Here is a 27,173-nt window from a genome sequence, read left to right as displayed (position 1 = left end):
TGCATGGTCCCGGTGTTTTAGTCAAAGGCGTACGCGGGCGCATGGCGCAAGTTTCCTATAGAGACCTACACTATCGACTCCTCTTTAACGCTTACGCTTTGGCCCACTTCCCCGAGTCCGAAGAAGTCCAATTCACTGTAGTCATTGGTCGGATCACAGTTCGGCTCCTGATTCGGCTGAGGGGGATGACAACTTTAGCAAACTTCTTTTGTGATGTCATAATAACAAACACATATGCCAAACACCCTGGCATTACTACAGACTGCGCGATGTGCAGAGAAGACGACGAAGGCAACGTTACTTAGCAACAGCTACGCACTTTACTCTCGATGACAGCTCAACTTCAGTAATCTTTGTATCAATGCTAACGGTGATTGGCAGTATCATCAACAGCGCCCTCTACACTACCGGGACAATGCCCCTTTAATTTACTGTACTGTGTGCCTTGCTGGCAAATGTTGTCTTCTTTGAATCTGTTATTAGTTATGACTCATCCAGATAACATTCAATTATGGCCCACCATTAAATGACTGAATCTAAACATACAGTTTAAACAGTAGGTCCAGACATAGTGATTTAATTTTGTGCCTTAATCTTCTTTGAAATCATCTAAAAATCATGAAAGACATTTACAAGGGAACCTTGTCACACTGAGATCATCAAGACTGCCATATTTTCCCTGCTATTAGTGGTTCCGCGCTGTTTGCAAACGGTAGGAAAAATACACCTCTATCACTGACAATAGCATATTGGTCGTTAATTACCAGCACTGAATCGACCGAGAAAACATACCTACTCTTCGGCAGAATTTATTCCATATCTGCAGCATTCATATATATGTTGTTGTGCAGGGCTGCACACTGGCGCCGGTCCGACGGTCAAAGACCGGTAAAAGTCACTGTCGGACCGGTAACTTTTCAGGAAATCCACAAGTTACCGGTCCGACATGACCAGTAAAAAAAAAGCATTGGTGGGGTCAGTAGAAAGAAAAAGAGCAGCCCCGATCAGGGAGAAACAGAATGCAAGATATCGCACTGTTAAACAAGTTTTACGCAAGTTTTCGTTTATGTCTACCGGTGCACTTTGTACAGTAAACATACATTAGTTTTGAGCACTAGCAGTCGACCAGTTATTCGCCCTCGCTTGCGCATTTGGCGCTGCTCACGCACTGCCATGCAATGCAATACATGCAGAGCATGTACAGTGTAAAGTCCTGCTTTTCGTTTGCTTGCGATCGGCGGTCATGCCAGACAAGAAGCATTGATAGAAGCGCACGCATTTCTGGTTCATTTTACTCATGATTTTTAAACGCAAGATCGATCCGATCCCGGCTTCGCAGCAGCGTGGCAGTTATGTTAGAACTAATTTACTTGTGTCGATTTTTAGAAAAAGTAAAAACACATTCGATATTCAGCGATACAGTAAATGGATCTAATTGCGTTCATTTTCATTTTACACAGTCATTTCACAAATGAATATTTACATTCGCTCAGAATGGTCTCATAATGAAGATAGGCGCAAAAAGGATCACGAAATCGGCTCTTCCGTGTACTTTTTAAGAACGCATGCACAAAATGTGAAGAGATAATACTAGGGAGGAAAAAAAAAAATCATGAAATCATGGCAGTCCCGCTTACGATTATTTGAGGTAGAAATCGTCCCAAAAAGGATCATGAATTCGACCGGCCGCGTTGTATCTTTCAAAAGCTTATGTACGAAATGCGAAGAGATTATAGAGGAGAGAGAAAAAAAAAATAAAGGACACATTTTGGTGAGTGCATCATAAAAGATTACAGCCGAATAACAATTCATGAAATCAACGCAATCCCGTTGAAATTTGAGGAAATAATAGGCGCAAAAACGATCTTGAATTCAGTCCTGCATGCCGTGTTCGGGTTATCAAAAACGCATGCACAAATGCGACGAGATTATCGGGAGAAAAATAAAAAACACATTTTACCCTTCTGGTGCGTGCATCATAAAAGATTACATCTGAAGTAATTCATGAAATCGCCACAATCCCGCTGATATTTGAGGTAGAAATAGGCGCAAAAAGGATCGTGAATTCGGCCGTGTCGTATACCTTTTAAGAACGCATGTACAAAATGGGAAAAGATTAGCGGGAGAAAAATAAAGGACACATTTTCACCCCTTTTGGCGCTTGCATCATATAGATTACAGCCGAATAGTAATTCATGAAAATTTCGCAATCCCGTTGGAATTTGAGTAAACAATAATAGGCGCAAAAAGAATATCGAATTCGGCCCTGCATGCAATGTATAATTTTGAAAACGCATGCACAAATGCAAAGAAATTATCGGGAGAAAAATAAAGAACGCATTTTCAACCCTTCTGGTGAATGTATCACAAAAGATTACAGCCGAAATAATTAATGACATATCGCAATCCCGCTGATATTTGATGTAGAAATAGGCGCTAAAAGGATCGTGAATTCGGCCGTGACGTATAGGCATGTACGCAATGCGAAATGATTATTGGGTGAAAAATACAGGACACATTTTCAAACCCTTTTGGCCCGTGCATCATAAAGATTAGAGCCGAATAATAATTCATAAAATCATCGCAATCCCGTTGAAGTTTGAGGAAACGATAGGCGCAAAAGAATTATGATTTTTGGCCGTGTTGTGTATCTTTTAAGAACGCATTTACGACATGCGAAGAGTTTATCGGGGAAAAATAAAGGACACATTTTCAACCATTCTAGCTGGTGCGTGCATCACAAAAGATTACATCTGAAGTAATTCATGAAATTGCCACAATTCGGCTGATATTTAATGTAGAAATAGGCGATAAAAGGATCGTGAATTCAGCCGTGTCGTATACGCATGTACGAAATGCGAAGAGATTATTGGGAGAAAAATACAGGACACATTTTCAACCCCTTTTGGCCCGTGCATCATAAAGATTACAGTCGAATAATAATTCATGAAATCATCGCAATCCCGTTGAAGTTTGAGGAAACAATAGGCGCAAAAAGAATCATGATTTTTGGCCGTGACGTATATATTTTAAGCACGCATTTACGAAATGCGAAGAGTTTATCCGGGAAAAATAAAGGACACATTTTCAACCCATTTTGGCGCGTTATCATAAAAGATTACAGCCGAAGTTATTCATAAAATCATCGCAATCCCGCTGATATTTTAGGTAGAAATAGGCGCAAAAAGGATCGTGAATTCGGCCGTGTCGTATACCTTTCAAGAACGCATGTACGGAATGCGAAGAGATTATGGAGAGAAAAATAAAGAACGCATTTTCAACCATTCTCGCCGGTGCGTGCATTACAAAAAGTTACATCCGAAGTAATTCATGAAATCGCCACAATTCCGCTGATATTTGAGGTAGAAATAGGCGCAAAAAGTATCATGAAATCGGCCATGTGGTGCATCTTTTTAAGAACGCACTTACGAAATTCGAAGAGTTTATCGGGAAAAATAAAGGACACATTTTCAACCTCTTTTGGCGCTTACATCATAAAAGATTACAGCCGAAGTAATTTATGAAATCGTCACAATCCCGCTGATATTTGAGGTAGAAATAGGCGCAAAAAGTATCATGAATTCGGCCATGTGGTGCATCTTTTTTTAAGAACGCACTTACGAAATTCGAAGAGTTTATCGGGAAAAATAAAGGACACATTTTCAACCTCTTTTGGCGCTTGCATCTGAAAATATTACAGCCGAAGTAATTTATGAAATCGTCACAATCCCGCTAATATTTGAGGTGGAAATGCGGTGCAAAAAGGATTGCGAATTCGGCCCTGCATGTCGTGTACCTTTCAAGAACGCATGCACAAATGCGAATAGATTATCGGGAGAAAAATAAAGAACCCCTTGTAGCGCGTGCATCAGAAAATATCACAGCTAAAATAATTCATTAAATCGTCGCAATCCAACTGACCACCAAGAGCAGGTTACGCAGCAAGTTCGTGCGCCGATGTTTAGAAAAAGTCACAAACGTATTTGATACAATCTGATTTTGTTCATTATCAATTTACACTGTAATTCACAAGCAAACATTCTATTTTTTCCTATCTTTTTTTTTTTATTTCTTGTGCAATAAATAATGCAAGTTTAAAAAAAATAATATTAATCTGTAAAATGTACATGGGTAAGGGGGTACGTCCATAAAAAAAAAAACAAGAAAATAAGTTTGCAAGTCATTTAATGTTTTTTTAGGTTGTCGTTGTTGACCGGTAAATTTTCTGTTCGGACCGGTAAAAAATGGTAAAACGGGGCATTTACCGGTCCGACAGAGACAGGTTGGACCGGCAGAAAAAATGGGTTAGTGTGCAGCCCTGTGTTGTGTTAGGCAAAGGTAGAGCTAAAAACACTTTAATATGACAATCATCTTATTCTCTGACTACATTTTCAACATTAACATAACGATAACTGGTATGGCCTAATTAAACATTCATTACATGCACCATCATCACACATGTAAAGATGAACATCATCATGTCACTACTTCATTTGCCTGTATCTCATTCACAATGTCTCCATCCTATTATATAGTGAATCAACAAATCAAAGATAGGAAGGATTCCATCCTTGTGGAAACACATACACACAAAATGATACAAATGGTCATGTACATATTAAAGTTACCTTGAGAAGCACATGTAAGATTGAGCAAATGATCATGTAGGTACTTCCACACATTCATTCAGTAATACACATATCTTGAGAAGTCTGAAGTCTGGAGCTGTGTGACCTGTTTCGAAGGGTTTGTCACCTTCTGCAATAGTCTTATCTTAATCTAATGGTAAGTTTACCTCCCTTCATCTCTTCATCTCCATTGTTTATTTGGTGACATTACCAATGACTAACATATAGGAGAAATTTTGCCCCAGCAATTGAACTTGTTACAATAGATTATTCCTAATTCTCACTTTGGTCTGACATGATTTGGGTGTGATATTTTTTTTATTTCTAGTATTACAGACTTATTACTTATTTCAACAAAAACATCAAACTGAGCATCATAGACACACAGAGAGATTTTGGTGAAATTATCAAAGCACTCTCAGATAAAAGCTATTGCTAATTGCTACCATTTAAACAACTTACAAGTAGGGCTTATAAACTTTCACATGATTCTTCATTAATTTGAATGAGTCTTACTGTGATATGATGAATACGAATACTGCATAAAGATTGCAAACAGCCATATTACCTCAGCATTTCCATTCTCCAGAGGGCGGTAGTGAAGAGCATCATCAATATCAGTACAGCCTGGTGGATCCACACTGCATATGTCAATGTGCCTTAAATCTACTCTGGCAGCCTCATCCTATTAAAGTAGCAAGGCAAACAACAAATATTATTATTTTCTTCTACTGGAATTTGCCATGGGATATGAAATCAATCACAGTTTAATATCAATGATGGGATTTTTAACATATGTACACACTTTCATATGTGCATATCATAATATACACATACACAAGCACACACACAGCTACATACGTACATAAACTCATACATACACACATAATCCATGCACATACATACATAGCCGGCCATACAATTGTACCTACCTCCTCTGTGATGGTCCAAGGCATTTTGGGAAGGAAGCTGAGGACCGCCTCAGAGAAAGGGAGATGTGGCACATCATGCTCTAACAGTAGCACCTCATTCTCTGTGTCCTTATCTCCAATCTTACCCAGACTCCGTACAAAGTGGCCCTGCATCACAGATTATGGACACAAAACCACAATAGAATTTCTGAAACTCAAAATAGATCAAAAGTGTTTACTTACCCATTCCCCTTCCCTGCACTACAGAGTAGAATTTAGTCCAAAGAAAATCACTTTCAATTACAGCCTCAATACAAAATCGTCAAATACCGGCAAGTGCAGAATGTATAAAAATCAGATAATGCTATGAGTGTTTAAACATTGTATTTATCATGTATCATGGCAAATGGTGTCTTATGGACTGTTTGGGTCATGTAACTTTGATTGATATCTCTTTTATCTTGCATGGTGTGCCTCATTTATTTCATACAAGGCAAACACCAAGCGATGTAAACATGCAGTTGTAAATGCCCTCCCCAATACAGATAATCGAGGAATTACATAAACCAGACAACAACAAAAAACCAAACAAACATAGCAAACGACAAGCAGTGTCTCGCCTGCATATTGTAAGTAGTGATTATAGTGTTTTTCATTGTAAGTTCATTGATCTTTTGACCTTTGATTTTATCAGACTTCACCCATACAGTATGTCCCAAAAAAAATTACAATCAGATTTTCGCATTGATAACTCCAAATATGAATAAACTGTCTAAATGCTACTTCAGGGTCTTAAAATATGACATCTTAGCTCTACTTTGCAGAAAACCCCATTCAATTTGGTTAAGTGGTCAGAGAAATGTGGATTGTTGTAAAGCATGTCATGAGTCTGATTCTTCCAAATATTAAGTACTTCGATGCTCTTGTGTGTGAATACAATAGACAGAACTTGGAGGGAAGAGATTCCTGACATCCTCTACAAAATTCCTCATTTCTCTTTGACCACTTAAGCAAAATCGAAAGGGGTTTTCTTTAAAATGTGGGCAATGAGTTATAGTTTCATACCCTGAATTTGTATGTAGATTGATTCACAATTTTTAAAGATATCATTGTGGAGGGTCCCGTTGTAATTTTTTGGGGGACATACGGTATTTCAACTTGACTGGCATGTTTAGGTTATGTACCTGTGGTGTGAGTTTGGTGGTTACAGCTCAAAGCTACGGAAAGTTAGAGAGAGTACACCAAACTGATGACGATGCTGATAATGACGACAGAAAAGTGATGCATTTGTCTTGCTACCACTACACACATGAGACAACAATAAATGACCAACTAGAAATGTCGCTACGGCGACTGGTATGCCTCCGCCATAAAGCATGATTCTCCTAATAGGTCTATAGTACATCTTGACAATGTGTGATGGCAGTTTCACATAATTGGCAAAATATTAAATGACATTCTTGTCACAAATATGTTGAATGTTCCCTTTTCTTGAACTAGGTTTAATTGGATGAATGGCTATATTTTCTAAGAGAGCATGTATTTGGGATTTTGAGGACTTTTACTTGACTTTTGACCCTTCTATAAGTTTATGCATTGAGTAATTTTCAAGGTATGGGGAAAAAGTATAATTTCTGTTTTAAATAGTAAATTGTTGGCATTTTAACCTGGCCTTTGACCCTTGACCCTATGACTATAAAATTCACAAGAGAATCACTGTCAGGTAGAACATGTATAAATATGTACTAAGTTTCAAGATGATACCTTAAGTCACTTCCGAGATATGGAGGAAAAAAAGTGAAATTCAGCACTTTCACTTGATATTTGACCTTTTGACCTTTGACCTTTTTGGCAAAAAAACTTCCCAGAAAATCTCTATTGGGTAATACATGTATACACCAAGTTAAAAAAAAAAGAAAATCCTACAGGCATTGCATAAGTACGAGGGAAACGGTGAAGTTTTGAAGAGATGACCTCGACCTTTTACCCCTGACCACTGACCCCATGACTCCGAAATTCTCATGATAATCACTGCCAGTCATTACATGCATATGCATTAGTTCCATGAAGATACCTTGAACAATTTCCGAGATATGGAAAAAAAAAAGTGAAATTTTAGCATTTTTACTTGACCTTTGACCCCTTGACCTTTGACCTCATGACAAAAAACTCTAACCAGAGAATCTGTATCGGGTAGTACATGTATACTGTACATTAGGTTTCAAGAAAATACCTTCAGTCATTGCATAAATATTGGAGAAATAGTGAAATTTTGAGCATTTGACCTTCACCTTTGACCTTTGACCTTGAGCATGTGCACCCAAAAGTTGATAGGCACAACTTCATCCACTCATGTACATACTTACCAAGTCTCATTTGGAAACCTCAAACAGTTTTGTTAGTTACGCTGTCCACAAAATTCATTACGGATGGATGGACGGAAGGATGGACAACCCGAAAACATAATGCCTCCGGCACCACTTCGTGGCGGAGGCATAAAAACATGTTTATCCTGAAGAAAATGACAATTGTCTGTGTTAAAGAATACACACTTCAGAATAAAAACTTCTTGGTATGTCGTAAAATAAGTTGTATCTATCTAATCAGGTGTCTAACAAACAATTGTGTATCATTCTTCACGGGTAAAGGTATCTACAAAAAAAAAAAAAAAATCAATTTAACTTTCTAATGAACATAGAGATGATAATCTAAATCAATGGCATTCCAGTTCTCATTTTGGGATTTGGGCCCTGCCCCTGAGCCCCCATGTGGGCCAAATGAACCACTTGAACAGATTATATCCCCTGTCACTTAGAATAATTCCTGTCAATCTTGGAAAGACTGAAATTTGACAATGTATATAGAAAGGTTGAAGATGAAAAGGTAAATTTCAGCCCTTTTGTTCCATCCAAACTTGTCACCCCTTCCCCATTATGTGTTTGATTGGACCATCACTGCCATTGTCATGAACAATGTTCCTTAGCTGTAAGAGCATCTAAATTCAATATGACTTGGCTATTTAAATGCTGGATAATGGAGAATAAATAGTTGTAATTGCAATACCTTGGGTATTCTGGGGCCTGACCCAAGGCCCATGGGAGCCAACTGAATCTTTTGTCAAATTTGGTGAAATTCTTAAGTAAAGTTATGAATTTTTCGCCCTTGATCATCCTCCTAACTTGTACCCCCTCCCAAACCGGCCCCATAGACATGGGCAACCTTTGGGAAAATTTTGTATCTTTAAGCCCTAAGAATAACTCCTGCTAAGTTGGCTACAAAATATGGACTACAGGTTTACCAAAAAAAAAAAAAAAAGTCAAATATGTACAAGGCCATCTGAGAATTAAATGCTTTTCAGCACCCTCAATATAAGAGGGATATCAAAAGAGCCCTGAGGAGCAAACACTTTCAAAGAATCTAAGGATGGAAGGGTTTACAAAAGATTATGACAATTATACACTTTCAAAGTCCCGGGAAAAAGGAGGGTTTGCAAAAAGCTCTGAAAAATCAAGCTCTAAGAATAGAAGGGTTAACAACAACGACAACAAAAAACCCATTAAACAGTGCATATTTACAACACATCATATCACATATTCACAACAGAAGCATCTGTTGTCACTCAACTTACCAGTGGATATCTTGAGTTACGTGGCCACGAGTCTATGCTCACTATAATTCTGTGGCCAACGAGGGCGTCATACTGCCGAGTCTCAATGCGTATCTTAGGAATGCGGCGCTCAGCTGCCATAAACAAATGTCTTGTTCCCTACAGCATAAAACAATGAAAGTGCATGTTTTATTTGGTTTATTTTTGTTGTTGAAAGAAGTTAACATTTACCCGAGTTACAACTGCACATTCACACATTTTGTTCATTTTCAATACCCTACATTTGTGAAATTTACATCTTATTCTATTTTTTTTTTTTTTACATGTATAAGAACCTGGTATTCACTGACATGCTGAAACCATGCCTTGACAAGATGTAAAGTATAATGAAAACCAAATCCAATATTCTGAATTACTTTTGTGGTAAATTGTTAAAGTTCTAATGAATCAGTGAAACTTTTGAATAAGGAAGTTAATAGGTTTTTTGGTTGTCCATTTTTTTTTAGATAGTGATCCCTAAAGGCAGGTCAATATTACATTAAGAACAAGCGCTGAGCAACTCTTATCAGTATGCAAAAATATTAAAAAAATGAAAATTCAATTTTTTTCTGTTACAGTTTGGTAGATTATGTTATCGACGGCCGAGATCTCTCCTGGCTACAGAACAGCTCGAAAAGCCCGGCCTGGTTAGAGCTAAAAATGGTGTTGCCAGCACAGCCATAGCAACAAATAAACCAAGGTAATGATATACTTTAAACAGAGCTGACAACTTTTGTAAAAGCCTTTCAGTACTATGATGGCTGAAAATCAGTAATTTGCACCTTTTTTGAGTGAAAATCAGTAATCCTCAACAGTGTTATAGAATTTATCACAGACAATGATTTCTAAAATCAGTAATTTGCTTGTAACCTTCAGTATTCTTGTCCAATTTCAGTAGAAACTAGAAATGTCGCTACAGCGACTGGTTATACCCCCGCCAAACAACATTTCATAAGCTTTGGTCAAAAAACTGAGGAAGTAGTTAAATCCGCAAGATCTTTCCTTGATCTTCTGCCATTAATATGCCGTTACCATGGCAACGTACTTTCGGGTACTGTCAAAAAATGCGTCTTGCACATCTACAACCAAAGGCACACATCTGTACCAAGTTTCATGGAAATTGGGCAAAAACTGAGGAAGTACTTTGCAACACAAAATTTTCCATCATTTTGGCTCATAGTATGTGAGCTGTTACCATGGCAACATACTTTATGTCACTGTCAAGAAATGTGTCATGCTGACCTATATCCTAAGACAAACATTCAATATGAATTCCATGAGAATTGGAAGAACACTGATGAAGCAGTTTTGCCATGAAGCATTTTGCCCTATATTTTACCAATAACATGCCGTTACCATGGCAATGCACTTTTTGCCACTTCGGAAATATGTGTCTTGCACATTAACATATTCAGATGAACATCTGTACCTAATTTCATAAAAATTGATCAAAAACTGTGGGAGGAGTTCGCGACGCAAGATTTGTACCCATTTTTGCCCATAATATGCCGTTACCATGGCAACGTACTTTTGGGTACTGTCAAAAAATACGTCTTGCACATCTACAACCCAAGGCACACATCTGTGCCAAGTTTTATGGGAATCGGTTGTAAACTGAGGAAGTAGTTCGCGACGCAAGATTTGCAACGGACCGACCGCCCGACCGTCCGCTGATTCCTATATACCCCCTTCAAACTTCATTTGGCGGGGGTATAATTACTGAAAATCAGTACTAGTTGGCAGCTCTGTTTAAAGGAGATGAATGAAATAATGAAATTAAAAGAGACATGCAGACAACCAATAATCAGTATACTTAGAACAGCTTGAAGGCACAGGCCATACAACAACAACAAAAGTGGAACTTCTTCTTGGCTCCATTTGGATTACTTGTACATCTCTCACCCCTTTCACCGATGTTGGCACGATTACACCACAAAATGGCCGCCAGTTTCGCTTGATGATTCCTACCACCCTGCACGTTGGCATTGCATCTCTCCTGGATGGGCGGTTAGAGCTATCCACAGAGTCTTCTGCCTGTATGATGTAAAGAAAATAAGAGCTCATTTCACCTTCCGATGTCAAAGGCAAGACTATTAAATGTAATCACAAAATTTTTGAGATACTGGCCCTGAGAGGGGAATTCTTTGGTCACAACCACACATCAGGGGGTGGTGCCTGTCCTAGGTCATAGCTGAAGAGCAGCAGAGACAACAAGACATAAATGTTAATTTGTAAATGCCCTCCCCGGTACAGATAATCAAGACATTACATAGACAACACAAAAACCCAAAGCAAGCAAGGCACATGCAAAGTGATGTCTCACCTGCATATTGCAATTTGTTATTGTAGTGTTTTTCATTGTAAGTTCATTGACCTTTAGACCTTTGACCTTGTCTGACTTCACCAATATTCAAACTTGACCCGCATCGTTAGGTGATGCACCTGTCACTGCTCAAAGCTGTGGAAAGTTATTGAGAGCACATATTATGGTGCTTATCAGGGAAAGTTCATTGACATTTCAATCATTCACCTTGTCACAAATCACCAGCATTCAAACTTTACTAGCATCTTTAGGTGATGTACCTGTGGTGAAATTTGTGGTCATGGCCTCAAGCTATGGAAAGTTATTGAGAATAAACCAAAATACTATGAGTACAGTGCTTATCAGGTTAAGTTCATTGATCTCTTGACCTTTCACCTTCTCAAAATTCACCAATATTTGAACTGACCGGTATCTTTAGGCAATGTTCCTATGGTGTGAATGTGATGGTCACAGCTCAAAGCTGTGGAGAGTTATTGAGAGTATACCACAATACTATGTGCACCGTGCTTATCGAGTAAAGTTCATTGACCATTAGACCTTTGATCTTTTCAGAATTCACCCATATTCAAATCTGACTAGCATCTCTAGGTGATGTAAATGCGGTCTAAATTTGGTGAAAATAGCTCCAAGCTGTGAAAAGTTATTGAGAGCACACCACAATAATGTGAGTACAGTGCTTATCAGGGAAAGTTCATTGAGAATAAACCCATATACTATGGCCCGAATTCACAAAGGTGGTACAAATGAAACCATGGTTTAAACCATGGACAAAAACTGTGGAGTGCCAAGTGTCGCACGGAATATTTCGTTACGAAATTAGTCATTTCGTCGACAAAATGACCGTTTCGTTAACGAAATTATCATTTCGTGGACGAAGTGTTCATTTAGTTACCAAACGTTGTCATTTCGTTACAAAATAATCATTTCATTGACGAAATGACTGATTTCGTAACGAAATATTCCATGCGACACTTGGCGCTCCATAGATTTTGTCCATGGTTTAAACCATGGTTTCATTTGTACCACCTTCGTGAATTCGGACCTATGAGTACAGTGCTTATCAGGTAAAGTTCATTGATCTCTTGACCTTTCACCTTTTCAAAATTCACCAATATTTGAACTGACCGGTATCTTTAGGCAATGTTCCTATGGTGTGAATGTGATGGTCACAGCTCAAACCTGTGGAGAGTTATTGAGAGTATACCACAATACTATGTGCACCGTGCTTATCGAGTAAAGTTCATTGACCATTAGACCTCTGACCTTTTCGGAATTCACCCATATTCAAATCTGACTAGCATCTCTAGGTGATGTAAATGCGGTCTGAATTTGGTGATAATAGCTCAAAGCTGCGAAAAGTTATTGAGAGCACACCACAATAATGTGAGTACAGTGCTTATCAGGGAAAGTTCATTGACATTTTGACCTTTGACCTTGTAAGACTTGACTCATATTTCAACTTAACTGGCATCTGCAGGTTATGTACCTTGTGGCATGAGTTTGATGGTCATAGCTCAAATCTGTGGAAAGCTATTGAAAGTACACCACAATACTGAGTACAATATCTATCAGGGCAAGTTCATTGACCTTTTACCTTGTCAGACTTCACCCATATTTAATCTTGACCGACACTTTTAGGTTATGTACCCATGGTGCTTGTTTGTTGGTCATATCTCAATGTTGTGGAAAGTTATACAGAGTACGACAAATTGTTGATGAAGACGACAGAAAAGTGGTGCCTATGTCTCACTTCAGCTACGCAAGTGAGACAAAAATGATTTTATGCTAAACCATGGTCATGTAAACATATGACCTATTAGGGAAACATCAGATCTCACCCATCCTAGAACAGGGGAATATCATATTCAGCCCTTCACATACAGCAAGAGCTTCATGAAAAAAATCCAAGTCTTTGGTACTGTTTCATCATCATTGCATTTTTATGCATCTTTGCCCCCTCACCTCATCGAGAACATCATCTTTGGATCCAGTGTCCTCTGCAATGACAGAGGAAGGCGCTGACCACTGCAACTCTGGCAGCATTTCGATGGCCACGATGTCATCTTGCACGGCCCGATTCTGATTGGCAAGGCCTTTGATGAACACCTGTCCAGAAGAGAATTTGAAGATCACAGAAGGCAAAAAACACTTGCAGTGGTTTCTTTCCAACTGACAATTCTTCAATGTTATTTTCTACTTTTATCAAATTGGCTTTTCTCTATGAGCAGATGATAATGTATGTTATGAATTCCATCAGGTCAGATAAGGTTTGAAAGGATTATTTTGTGAAAATAACCAAAAACATATATGTACATTGTTGTCCCCCTGATGAAAATAAATTCTCCCAGGTACAAAATCTTGATGATCAAAGAGCTGGAACATTTAAAGTTCTTTTGTCTATGGTCTGAAAATCAGAGCTACAGGACCTGACACCAAATGCCGAGGCCAGACCTCACCATCATACACCTAACAAGTACCTAGAGCATGTAGAAGACATGTGATGCCACAAACAGTATTGAATGCTGAATACATAAGTATCCTCTGGTGACTTTGTGCTTCAAGGGTACAATAAAGACCCCCTGACCTGAGGTTTGGAAAGACCAGCTAAGTCAATGTTGTATGTCTTCTACAATTCCTTCTGTTAATAGGCTAAATTGCTCTTTTCCTCACAGAGGACACAAAATGATGACTCCATGTGCAAGAGACTCACAACTCATGAACATTGTCACTGTGCTTCTTTCAAAGAGTAGGGTGCAAACTAGGTGGTGGTCTGTTTTACACACAAAGCTCAGAAAAAAAGTGAATGATACAGACTACCGATGATCAACCCTTCTTGACTGGTACTCCATAGACACATTGTGCCACAAGACAAGAAGACTAAAGTCGAATGCCCACTGCGCGACCTGAGCCTACGAGCTGGTGAGAGCTTGAACGAGCTGCGGTGAGGTCACACAGTGGGCAACCAAAACTCACACCAGCTCACACCAGCTCGCTTGAGCACGCAAGGTTTTGGACATGTTCAAAAAATCTTGCGACCAGCGGTTAGCTCGTAGCAACTCGCAAGCAGGTTGCACAGTGGGCGACCTTAGCTTGCAGGAGCTCGCAAGCTGGGCAAACTCGCAACCATTAAAAAAAACCTGCTCATCTATCCAAAAGGGTAGAAAACTCAGAGAAATCGTGGGAAAGACAACTTCAAGTCCAATTATCTATGTTAATCTTATAAGAAAGATTAAAATCTTACAAGTATGCCTATAACAGTGAAAATTTGACCAAAATTGAGGAAGAAAATTTGGGAGATTATGACACTGTGAAGTTTCACTAATTTCAGCAGCACAGTTCTCATACAGTTTGTATTTATATGCACATAAGATGATGATGTTATCAACCCTCCATTTTTCTTTGCTAGTGTACAAAAGTAATGACAAACATTCATTGTTTCTGTTATCAAAGTGTAAAATGTGATGTTATTCCTGGTTGAATAACTTGAATAATGATCAGTTATACATACTGTTGGGACTTGAGACCCAGGCGAAATTGAGCTTGAATAATAAACTGGAAATGTAAAACACTATGTACAATCTATGTGGCAAGTTGTAAAAAAAAAAAACTAGAAATGTCGCTATGGCGACTGATGCCTCCGCCATAATGCATGATTCTCCCAATAGGTGTATAGTACAATGTCTTCACAATGTGTGATGACAGTTTCACATAACTGGCAAAATACTGAAATGACAGGTTTGTCAGAAATATCTTGAATGTTCACTTTCCTTGAACTGGGTTTGCTATAATTGTCTGAGAGTGCAGGTACACATATTTAGAGAATTGAGAATTTTTACTTGACTTCTGACGGACCCTTTTATAAGTTTATGCATTGAGTAATTTCCAAGGTATGATGAAAAAGTGTAATTACAGTACAAAATAGATTCTTATTTTTTTGTGGGGGAGGGGGGCATTGAAACCTGGCCTTTGACCCTTAACCCTAAAGGGGCCGGGCTTTTTTGGCTACGCTCAGACCGGGGGGGGGGGGGGCGGATTCCGCCCCCCCCCCCCCCCCCCCCCCCCCGAGATCTCGGCCATTGGTGGTGCGATCGCGATGAAATTTTGCATGCGTGAGACCCGCGTCATAATCTACAAGATTGTGTCATAAGATTTTTTGAAAAAATCAATTTCTAATTTTAATTAATTAATTATGCAAATTAAGCTCAAGGTGATATTTTAGCTTAATTAAAAGCATTGAGAGTCTAATTTTTGATCTGTAAATCTGTTTTAGCATATTCAACAATTGTACATCACAAAAACTTCCAAAACTCATTTCAATTCTTATGTATTTTATTGTTTTCAGAATTTCTTATGTATTTCCTTGTTTTTCAACTTTTGTTTTTTCTTTGTTTTTTCATTGGAAATTGTCACTGACCACTTTTCTACCATAATTAGCACAAAATTAATCAATGAAAGTGATTAATTGTAAAAATAATCAGGTTTTTATGCCTTTCATGACAGAGCACCGTTTTCCATAGGAAATGTACACAAAATCACAAAATTGTGCCCGTTTTGGAGCGACATTCCGTTACAAAAATGGGCGTGGCTTCGCAAAAGTATGCGCGGACGTTGCAAATTTGGTCTCAAAAGTTGCGCGAGACTTGAACGAAGAAAGTCAAGAAGCCTCGCGACGAGGCCTTCTCGCGTTACAGAATTATAGCGCGAAACGTCGAGGGGGGGGGGGCGGATTCCGCCCCCCCCCCCCCCCCGGCCCTTTTAGGGTTAACCTTTGACCTTTGACCTTCTGGCTGGAAATTTCCCAGAGAATCTCCATTAGGTAATGCATGTATATATTAAGTTCTAAAACTAATAATGCAAGCATTGCATATACTAGTATATGAGGGAAATAGTAAAATTTTGAGGAGTTGACCTTGACCTTTGACCCCCCTGACTATTGACCCACGACCCCTAAATTCCCTAGATAATCCCTGCCAGTCACTACATGCGTATGTACCAAGTTCCATGAAGATACATTGAACCATTTGCGAGAAAAGTGATATTGCAACATTTTCACCTAACCTTTGACCTTATGACATGAAACTCTCTTTGGAGAATCTTTACGCAGTAGTACATGTCTACACTAAGTTTCAAGAAAATACCTTTGGGCATTGCATAGATATGGGGGAAATAGCAACATTTTAAGCATTTGACCTTGACCTTTTGACCTTTGACCTCTTGCCAATGTCACTAAAATCTACTCAACTAATTGTCCCATCATACATCATCCTTGGACCAAGTTTGGTGAAAGCTGCTTCATCCAGTTTTGAGTTATCACGTAAACAGATAAATTTTAGGATTTGACCTTAATCTCTGACCTTTGACCTCTGTTCGATTTCACTAAAAAACTTTTCAAGTAATTGCCCCATCATACATCATCCTCCGATAAAGTTTGGTGAAATTTGCTTGATCCAGTCTTGAGTTATCGCGTAAACGGATACAATTTCATGATTTGACCTTGACCTTTGACCTCAGGCCAATTTCACCCAAAATCTTATCAAATAATTGCCCCATCATACTTTATACTTGGACCAAGTTTGGTAAAATTCCAGTCAATATTACTCAAGTTATCGCGTAAACGAAAGCGGACGGACGTACGGACGGACGGACAACCCGAAAACATAATGCCTCCGGCACCACTTCGTGGCGGAGGCATAAAAAATGCAATTGAGACTTCACTAATTGCATATTCGTATTCACTGTTCAAGAACTTTTCCAGAAAAATAAATGGAACTTCAAAATGTCATAACTTTTTTATTTCTATCAAATTTTGATCAGATTTTCATTGTTTTTGCTAGAAAACGATTCTTTACTTTTAGACTTTTAGACACAATGAGATCCCACTAGCTCGTCGGCGAGCTGGTGCAAGCTCAAGGTCACTTTCGACTCGCATCAGCTCCCACCAGCTCACAGGCTCAGGTCGCACAGTGGGCATGCGGCATAAGAGATTTGAACAACTATTCCTCACCCTCTTCTCCTCCCCCTGCACACTGACGTAGCCCTCCCGGTAGTTCTCCCGGCTGGACTGGAATGTACCCTGCTTGTACCGGCCTTCTTTGATACCTGCCTGGAGCTGGGACAGACTTAGGTGCTCTGGGAACAGGATCTTCTTCCCTCCAGACACCTTGATATCCCTGTCCAGCTGAAGAAGCCCACAAAAGAAAAACAAAACATGTAAAATTCCTGTTGGTCCCATCAACAAGACTGCGGTATATCTTTTTTTTTTCTTCTTCTTTTTTTGTTGTATGGTGACTTGTTACTACAATGCACTCCTGTTATAATGACACAGTTATGTCAAAATTCTTGTTACGATGAAGCAAAAAATTCAGGTCCCAAAATCATCATCTATATACTGTCTTTATATACTTTCTCTTCAGCTATAAGAATTTCAATATAACCAACGCTGCACACTGGCACTGGTTCGATGGTCCCTGACCAGTAAAAATCACTGTCAGACCAGTAACTTTTTCAGGAATTGACCAATAAAAAATGGAAAAACTGGGTACCTACTGGTGCGACCTGTCTGTCGGAACAGTAGAAAAAATGGGTTGGTGTGCAGCCCTGATATAACAAAAGAAAACTGCCAATACCAAGGACTTCATTATTACAGGAGTTGCCTGTATATCTTTTGAATTTCTTTTCAAAATGATCATTACAAACTTGTATAACTGATTTGTACAGTACTTGCACAATGATATTGTTAAAGTTCTTACAGTAATCATCTATTGAATGTTGTTCAGTGCTCATTGGACAAGTCAACACATCCGAAGTCACTTCACCAAATAGCATGCCAAAGTGTATGGGTCTACTCGATTGTGTGTAATATGTATTTACAAACAATGATTGAATGCCATCTCACAGCCAGGTACAGATAGCTTACATGCCAAATCAGCAGATAAGAAGACAGAAGAGACATGCTACTTACAGCATCCTTGGTCCTTTCTTCACTATTGATCTGGGCCAACCGATCTACCAGCTCTGGTCTACCGGTCAGTGCTTTGACATACTCCCCAACTGGTTTGGAAAGAACACAAGCACTCAGATATAGTGACTTTCACACATTCATTGACACATTGGGTATGGGGAACTTGAAGCTCCTTACGAAGCGATAAAGCAAATGCCTAGATTGCAGACATATCCTGTATGTTATTGTGAATCTGGCTAGATCATAAGCTAACCAAAATCCACAGCACAATGAAAACTGAAACAATTTAGTCACCCCCCGAGGTTATTTATACTGTTAGTACCAGGATGAATTACACTACGACTAAAGGTGGCATGACAAGCATCCAAAACATCATATTAAAAAAAAGTCATTCATGGCCGACTGATAGTGAAATAATAGAAATCAATAGTAAATGGCACTCAATTTTGCTTTGGACTTGAATGTTGATCTAGAACATCACAACCCGAAGCTTAGGTAGAAAAAGCAATAAACAAACAAAATAAACAGCAATGCTTATTCCTACAACATATTGCTGACCACTTTAACACTTGATCATGAAATACACCTCATTTCCCTTTGCAGTTCCATCCTGGCACCATTTCACAGACTTTTGCAATTACTGTATTTAAAGTTGTGATCCTGGCAACATTCAAGAACTGCCAATCAGTTGTGAGTATCTCCGGTTGTTACTGTACAGTATGTCCCCCCCCCCCCCCCAAAAAAAAAATAAATAAATAAATAAATAAAATCTGATTTTGCACATTAATAACACCCAATATGATTAAACTGTCCAAATGCTACTTCAGGGTCTTAAAACAGAACATCTTAGCTCTATTTTGCAGAAAACCCCATTCAATTTGGTTGAGCGATCACAGAGAAATGTGGATTTTTATAAAGCCTGTCACGAGTCTGATTCTGCCAAGTTTAGCACCTGAATGCTCTTGGAACTGCACATTAATGTGTAAACACAATAGACAGAACTTGGAGGGAAGAGATTACTGACATGCTCTACAAAATTCCTCATTTCTCTTTGACCACTGAAGCAAATCGAAAGGGGTTTTCTGTAAGATGTGGGAAATGAGTCATAGTTTCATACCCTGAAATTGTATTTGGATTGATTCACTATTTTTAAAGTTATCACTGCGGAGGGTCCCGTTGTAATTTTTTTGGGGGACACACGGTACAGTGAATTCTTACAGTTTCAATAGTTATCAATATCTGTTTGACATATGCCCTTGAACCTTATGTATTCTGTTTGTTGTTTGTGTCAAGAGGCATAGAGACAGACTTGCCTGTGTATGCCAGCTGCCCTTCCTCTCTTGCCTTGTCTCGGTTGGCAATGTCATTGGTGAGTAAAACAACCTTGATGTTGCAGCTTTGCTTCAAGTGTTTGTTGTACCACTCCACACACTTTCTGATGGCTCTGTCATTGAAGTCGTTGGCAGATTCCCCAGCAGCTATCTCTACATAGGTATCTCTATGACACAAGGAAAAAACACATTTCAAATTAACACGCAAAAGGAGCACCAGTCAGTAGGAGCTGAAATAGGGCTAATCGTATTCAAAAAATGCACATGTGTGAGTAAGTTAGTGGAGATGCAGTGCACTCGAGGGTATTTACAATGGCAAAACATGCATGACTGTTGAAGCACAAATTGTTGCCCCCTAAAATGGGTGGCAAATTGTGCAGGAAGCTGACGCACAAATTGTCGCCCCTGCACAATTTGTCGCCTGGCGACAATTTGTGCAGAGGGCCGAAGGCACAAATTGTTGCCCGCCCTTGAAGCACATTTGGGGGGACGGGGGTAATATCACTCTTGACATAGGCATTGGAATACCAACACATAACCTACATGGCTACATCCATGCAAACAAGCCATGTACAAAGTCACACTAAGGTTTCAAGGAAGTGTGCATGTGCGCGATGACAATTGAGTGTCTGTTTTTGTGTGTGAGTGTGTGACAATGCTACTGTTGAAGAGTTATACTTCCAATCATTTCTGCTGCGATATCACAATAGCCACAGACAAAATCTTCAGCGCAACCAGCAATATTACGGTGTTCAAAGCAAAAACAGTGACAGAAAAACTATGATAAATACGACTTGATTTTATTCAATGTTAAATGCATTATGAAATTTCACATCAATGTCTACTCTGTTTCTTTGCACAAACATACTTGTTCACACAATACTGGCATTGCATTGACTTCCCTATAATGGAGTTTACATACATCAGGTTTGGAACCCAATGGCAAGAGTTTCTTGTTCCAGTTTTTAAGGTGCATCCCCAATTTTGATATTTTCCATGATGATGAAAAGTCTTCTGTATACAAAGAACTTTACTGTATTTGTAACTATACTGACAGGAATTTATGACTTTTAAAAAAAATCCTATGAAGAAAAAAGGGACTCACCTATGATGTTCATTGGTAAAGACATAGAACTGCTTATTACTATTGGCTATGATGTCGCGTATCCTTTTGTATGCAGGTAGACTTCTGTGCTTGACCTGGGCATAAAAAAGAGACCCACAAGAATTGAATTATGCAACAATGTTAAAAGAAATACTTGATATTTAGGGCTGCACTAGAATGATGATCTAAAGCCCTAGTAAGGTCTAATCTTAGTCTAACCCATGATCAAAGTTCATTCAAAAGGACTTCAAATTGTTTTGTTCATTGTCTGTACATGTATATAGGTGGAAATCATAAGAAATAATGAGTTTTGGTAGATCATCAAAAAGTAATAAGACTAAGAGCTGAGGATACAAACTCTTCAATTTGCCACCACAGATAGGAATATGTGGGACAATCTGTGGTGAATGACTGTGACACATTATACCACATCTTCCTAAAATGCTTTGTTCAGTAAAAGTTGCATGTAAATATGAGAGGTACCTGGTACATCACAATATAAATGTTCCTTGAAATTCCCACAGGCCATCACAATGTGTATTATTTCTTTGTCATGCATTGAACAAGCCATTAGATTCACCATAACCTCACATCCAACTAAAAAATATTTATAACACATATTATTAAACATTTATAATCACCTGCAGGATTTGATCCCGTTTAGTTCCAAAACTTAGAAATGAGACTTTCATTAGATTCACAGATAAAACCAAGGAGGTGGAAAGAGATGGAATGTGCACTCCGAGACTTAGTTGCAGGGCATATAGTCCACCTAATTAAATATCCACAAACATGTTAGCGAAACACTAATTCCAGCTGTGAATCACCCTCGAGCACTAGTTAAAGACCATCGTTGGGGACGAAATTTGGCAATCTTGCACTTTACATCCCTTTATTATCGGTGAGTGATTTTACCCTAAACGAGCAGTGCATACGAATTTGAGTTACCTATCAGGCACCAAGCCTCTCTCCTGCGATGAGAGGTTTCTTCAATTTGCAGTGGCAGTGGATGGATGAAGATACCGTATTTATGTAGTTGTTCAGATTTGGCTAGCTAGGATGTTCAAAATGGAAGCTGTTGTATAACAAACTTCCTCACACTTTGCTCCACGATCATGGCAATTTTCTGTGATGCAACATTGTAAATGAAAAGCTTGATAATCCTGCAGCAGAGAGCAAAGATACGCGATATTGCGCAGTATTCGATGTGTCAAAGTTGCAGGGTGAGGAGGGCTTTAGTGACGTTATCACTTGTCAAACAGCGTTCCATACAGCAAGAGAAGCTCGCCAGCTGCTCAGTGCGTGGTGGTTCATGGGATATCACCTTGGCACACAGGGAATGAGGTACAGATAATATAGGGCCGTAAAGTGCATGACTGCCCAAAAAAAATTAATAACCTGCTTGGGCAACAATCTCTTCTCTTCCCAAATTGCATTTGAACCATCTGCACTGAGGCAATTGAAAAGAGCATGAAAGTCATGTTTGGCATTGCAAAATTGATGTCATATACTCATACTTTACACAGTTCATTCGATACTCGATATTGAAATCAACGATTCTTGGCACAAGTAATGTTTTCACAGGCTTCACATAACAGTGTCTGGGGCCCTCAGTGTGTGTCTCACAGGTCAATGTTCAAACAAACCAAATTGGCCAAGAAATAAAGCAGCTACGGAGCCTCGGCAAGTAGTGAAAAGTGTGCTGTTATAAATATGTACAGTTGTATTATGAAAATACATGAAACTTTCTGATGTAAAGAAAATGTTTGTGTTGCAGAATAAGCTTTTAGCTATCAATTGGTATTGGTCCAACATGCCTGTTCTAGTGTGTTCTCATTGTACAGAGTCGTAAGCTTTTGCTTTTTGTTACACACATCGACCTGTATGTAGTAGTACTGTAAAAGTGGATATTTTCGCGTGACTAATTTTTCGCGCTCAGCCGAGTAAGAAGAGTTTCGCATGTTTTTAATTCTGCGGAGTCAAGACATCAATTACTGGAACATATGGGAAGCAAAAATATTTGTGTGCTTTTCTTTTTGCATTAGTTTCTGTTGGCGTGAAATGCGCAAAAATTTCAACACTGCCAAAATTTCCACTTCTACAGTTCTACAGGTAAGTGCTGGTGGTGCTAATGCACTCTTGTATCAACTCAAATGGAGATTTCAGGATTGGGAGTAGAGCTGATTCATTTTGGGGTTTTATTTACAGCCAGGGCCCAGAGTTTAGATTAATATCATGGTTACGTTTAAGGGTGGCATATAAGGTTGCTGAGTACACTGTTGTGCATGACAAACATATGAAATCATCATCCGAATTCGTATATGATGATATATAGATATCTAAAACTGATGCCGATATCAACACTCTCTATGGGCAGATCTGGTTAAAACTTTAATAAATGATGTGTTACATGTTGTTTACATTGTCACAACATTTGAAGGAAATTGGAAATGTGAAACATGAAGTATGAGCATGTATGATACAAAACTGCATTAGTGCTGTTAGCCAAGGGCTACTCTCTCCTCGGTCACACTCACAGTACACTGTACACGGTAGGGGTTTTACAACTTGTGGTCACACTGAAGTGCATAATTAGATTATGGAAGAAAACAAAATTGAGCAGTGGTCCTGAGCATGACTTCTAAAGGTAGGAAGGATAGCACACTCCGTCTCTTTCCACCTCCCTGGATAAAACCTGTGATTAATATACATTACCTCTTTTTGGACTGTCTGCAGAAGAATAACATTCTTGATTATTTCATCCTCTAAGATGTCAACCTGGGTAAAAGAAGAAAAATAAAGTCTGACAAGTAAGGTCTTTGAACATTTTCAAGTTTACGTAAATTATACATGCAGACAACTAGCATTATCACTCAATGAAACCATGCTGTGCTCACAGTTCAAGTGGTTTCAGTCTGGTTTCCAGACGTTTTGTCAACTTAAGTCACTTCCACAAAAAAAGCCCTCCATGTGGACAAAGTTGCCTCCTTTGCCAAAGGCCCCTAAACCTGCCACTTCTTTCATCATTAGAGGGCTTTAATATTCTGGGAAGCAATTTGTACGGCCAGATGGTCTGGAAGCCAGTGGATTCCATACAGTGCTGCTGGTTGCTATAGCAGTAAAAATTCAATTCCCAGCACTGCAATAAGAAAGGTGTATACACACACATATACACAACCATGTCAAAACAAAATCAGTCTCTGCAGCTTGGTGGAGACTTGGAAAGATGTTGCAGAGACATCTCAAAGAACAGCTGGAGACTGGAAAAAGTCTCTGAAAAAACCAAACATGTTTGATTCTCTCATAACTCCCAAGGGACCAGGCTAGACTCCAGGAGAAGTCGCAAAGATGTCTCCGTGGCCAGTACATGACTACAAATCAAGAAAAATTAGGGGGATAAAAGTAAACAACCTGAGGAAACAGGAGGAAAAAGAATTGAAGAAAACCCTCATTAGTAATACACATGATTATCCTTGACACGTCTTTGCCATTCATTAGATTCTAAATGTGCTTTAGCAATGGGAAAATGGGTGGTCAATTAAAATGAGCTTGCACCTGTGCACAGTAAAAAGTGTCACTTGCGTTTGTCGCCGAGAATTCCACGCTTATGGTACAAGTCATCAATCTGAGCCCAGGGCTAAGATATGAATCTGCAGTATTTTCTGCCTTAAGTGACATGAAATCATGAAGAAACTGAGGGATATTTTCTAAGATACAAGGTATTTAATCAAAAAGTGGTAGATGGGTAGTAGAACAATCTAGGTCCAACTTAACCCCGGGGCGCTCCTTTACACAGTTATAGTGTGGAAGTGCCCTGAGTCAAAAGAGTGCTATCTCTGTAGGGTGAAAAAGAACCACAAATTTTCGCGCCACTACAAGTTTCGTATTTTACTAGCAAAAGGCTTACTTTTATAATATAGTATACGCTTCTTACCTTATTAATACCATACGTTCACTTGTTAATTTCCACACTGATCCCATGTGGTCTTGAAAAGACGTTTTTCTACGAGTTCATCTCCATACCTCCCATTCATTCTTTGGCTTTCGATGCAACCTTCACGTGGCACTTTGCGCATTGGCGATATGAGAGTCACAATGATTTTAGCCTTTGAACAAGGACCTTTCGCTGCGCGCTGTGTAGTGGCGAGCGAGAGGGTTCGTGTGAAACACGCCCACACACCAGCAGAGAGCGATCACGCACCAAACGATCGTGCAGCAAGAGTGCCTGGTCAAGAAGGCTACACTGCTACAGACTCACGTGTAAGCACAGAGGTCTCAAATCCAGTCTTTCAGAGCAGTTGTCGTTCTCGCAAATCCCTCCTTAAGAAATCATTTAAAGTCATCGATTTTGACAAAAATGGCCTAATAGCGGACTATTACGCTCCCCATATCCTCTCGTTAATAATTGGAATATATCAATAAGTAACCAAATTGACACATTTTTTAGTATTTAAGGTGAAATTTAGCCGTGATACTACGCCTTCCCAGATCCAAAATCCTACAATGTGCAGCCCCAACGCTTCGCTTTGGAGGTGGTCGCAGTTTAGTCCAACATCCAAACAAGTTGATGCACAATGCATCCTACATTGAAGTGTGTGTATAACACATCCGCTACGGGTAGCGAACTACAGTGCCTATTATTAGTTCGCCAATCTGGGAGTGCATAGATTAAGAATACAGGCAAAGCCAAAAAAGGGCGACTAAGCGGTAATTGATGTTAGCTCTGGGACACTCTGTTGTACACACTAACACAGTTATAGACTTATTCCTGTTTTGTGTTCGGGCTGTTCGCAGTTAGTATATTTCTACACTTAGTATCTACCGTAATTATGATTAAACTCGGCCGTGGCATTGATATGGATGCTACAGAGCAAAGATAACATTAAATAAAGGGTGTGGGACTAACGGTAATTCGCACACACCGGAGACTCCCTTTACTTGTGTCTAAAGAGTCAAAAGTGTTATTTCTTTTTCTAGATCAACATTTGACCCTACATGCTCATTAAATACCTGGTGTAGCACAACATTGGTATCTGGTAGCAGATAGTGGGGGAATCCACACAAACTGTTGTCAATTGACGGCTCCTTTGATAGGACCGGCTTGTCTATCGGGCACTTTCCGCAGGCTTCCGATCCGCACCAAATATCGTCTCGAAGATAGTGTTCTCGCACGATTTTAATAACACCACCTCGCCTGGTCTTCTTCACAAAACTCTTTGAAGTCAACATGTTGGATTCAGTTGTTGAAAAATGTCCTGTTCACTGGTAAGGTGTTTCAAAATTACATGATACGATATGTTTGTGTCAGGCAAGCAAAGCCGCAGGCATCTCCCTCATCAACCAGTGCTCACGTACCGTGTACCCACCGATCTAAAAGACGGCGACACGACAAATGCACGGTGCCAAAATGATCCTCATACGGCTTGCATGCGCGATGCATGATTTATGATGATGCATGCACGTTGTTTCAGAAGGCTCTGCGTTGTTTATAAAGTTGCCGCCCTCTACGATCAAAATCAAAAGAGCAACTGGCGATCCACGACCACAGAACTAGAGTTCTGTGTACACGACGAAAGGGCCTTGGGATCAGAGGAGGCGCACAGACCAAAGAATATAGTGCGTCCGGGAGCCAGCGGGGGTCAGCCTAGCTGAAAAGGTTACCAATTTTTATGTACATGTATATAGCAATTTAGTACATATGCCCCTGAGTATGGAAATGCACGTCTGGCTGGTCATCGGTGGTGGGTGTGGCCAGGAGGGCCAAAAAAGGACCCCCAAAATTAGGCTAGCCTAGCTGGAAAAGTAACCCCATGAAAACAACTGGAACTTGTTCGTTACACTCACAGGATAAATGAATGACCATTGCCAGACGTTTTAAGTGGTGGGGGGTAGCCGCCAGACGCCCTTAAAGACCCACCTCCAGCTAGGCTAGCCTAGCAGAAAAAGTAACCCCATGAAAACCACTGGAACTTGTTCGTTACACTTCCAGGATAAATGAATGACCGTTGCCAGACGTTTTAAGTGGTGCAGGGGTAGCCGCCAGATGCCCTCAAAGACCCAATTTTACCAGCTAGACTAGCCTAGGCTGGAAAAGTAACCTCCTGAAACCCACTGGAACTTGTTCTATGTTTGTATCTCACCTGGTAAACACTGTCGACATAGTATTCTGGTGTTCTTTCAATAACCTTCCACACTTTTGAGCTATATGACCACCAAATTCACTCCTCAGATCATCTGATGATTGTTGTCAAATGTTGATATTGGTGAA

The 27,173-nt window shown here is 39.5% G+C and overlaps 1 protein-coding gene across 1 annotated transcript in view; it reads right to left on the bottom strand.

Annotated features, from left to right (window-relative positions):
- Nucleotides 1-26,149, bottom strand: part of LOC140235156 (exosome complex exonuclease RRP44-like) — a 192,347-nt gene extending 166,198 nt beyond the window's left edge. The window contains exons 1-11 of the mRNA XM_072315193.1: nt 25,916-26,149; nt 23,621-23,683; nt 20,906-21,000; nt 19,783-19,967; nt 18,470-18,558; nt 17,513-17,686; nt 13,471-13,614; nt 11,088-11,219; nt 9,168-9,305; nt 5,561-5,707; nt 5,197-5,313 (exon numbers count right to left, since the gene is read on the bottom strand). Coding sequence (XP_072171294.1) covers nt 5,197-5,313; nt 5,561-5,707; nt 9,168-9,305; nt 11,088-11,219; nt 13,471-13,614; nt 17,513-17,686; nt 18,470-18,558; nt 19,783-19,967; nt 20,906-21,000; nt 23,621-23,683; nt 25,916-26,134 — 1,503 coding nt within the window. The 5' untranslated portion in view covers nt 26,135-26,149. The remainder of the gene's footprint in view (nt 1-5,196; nt 5,314-5,560; nt 5,708-9,167; nt 9,306-11,087; nt 11,220-13,470; nt 13,615-17,512; nt 17,687-18,469; nt 18,559-19,782; nt 19,968-20,905; nt 21,001-23,620; nt 23,684-25,915) is intronic.
- Between the last annotated feature and the right edge of the window lie 1,024 nt (nt 26,150-27,173).

This window comes from Diadema setosum, chromosome 11 (assembly GCF_964275005.1).
Source record: "Diadema setosum chromosome 11, eeDiaSeto1, whole genome shotgun sequence".
Lineage (NCBI taxonomy): Eukaryota > Metazoa > Echinodermata > Echinoidea > Diadematoida > Diadematidae > Diadema > Diadema setosum.
The sequence above is the reverse complement of the archived record's forward strand: the minus strand, read 5'-3'. Positions and strand labels throughout refer to the sequence as shown.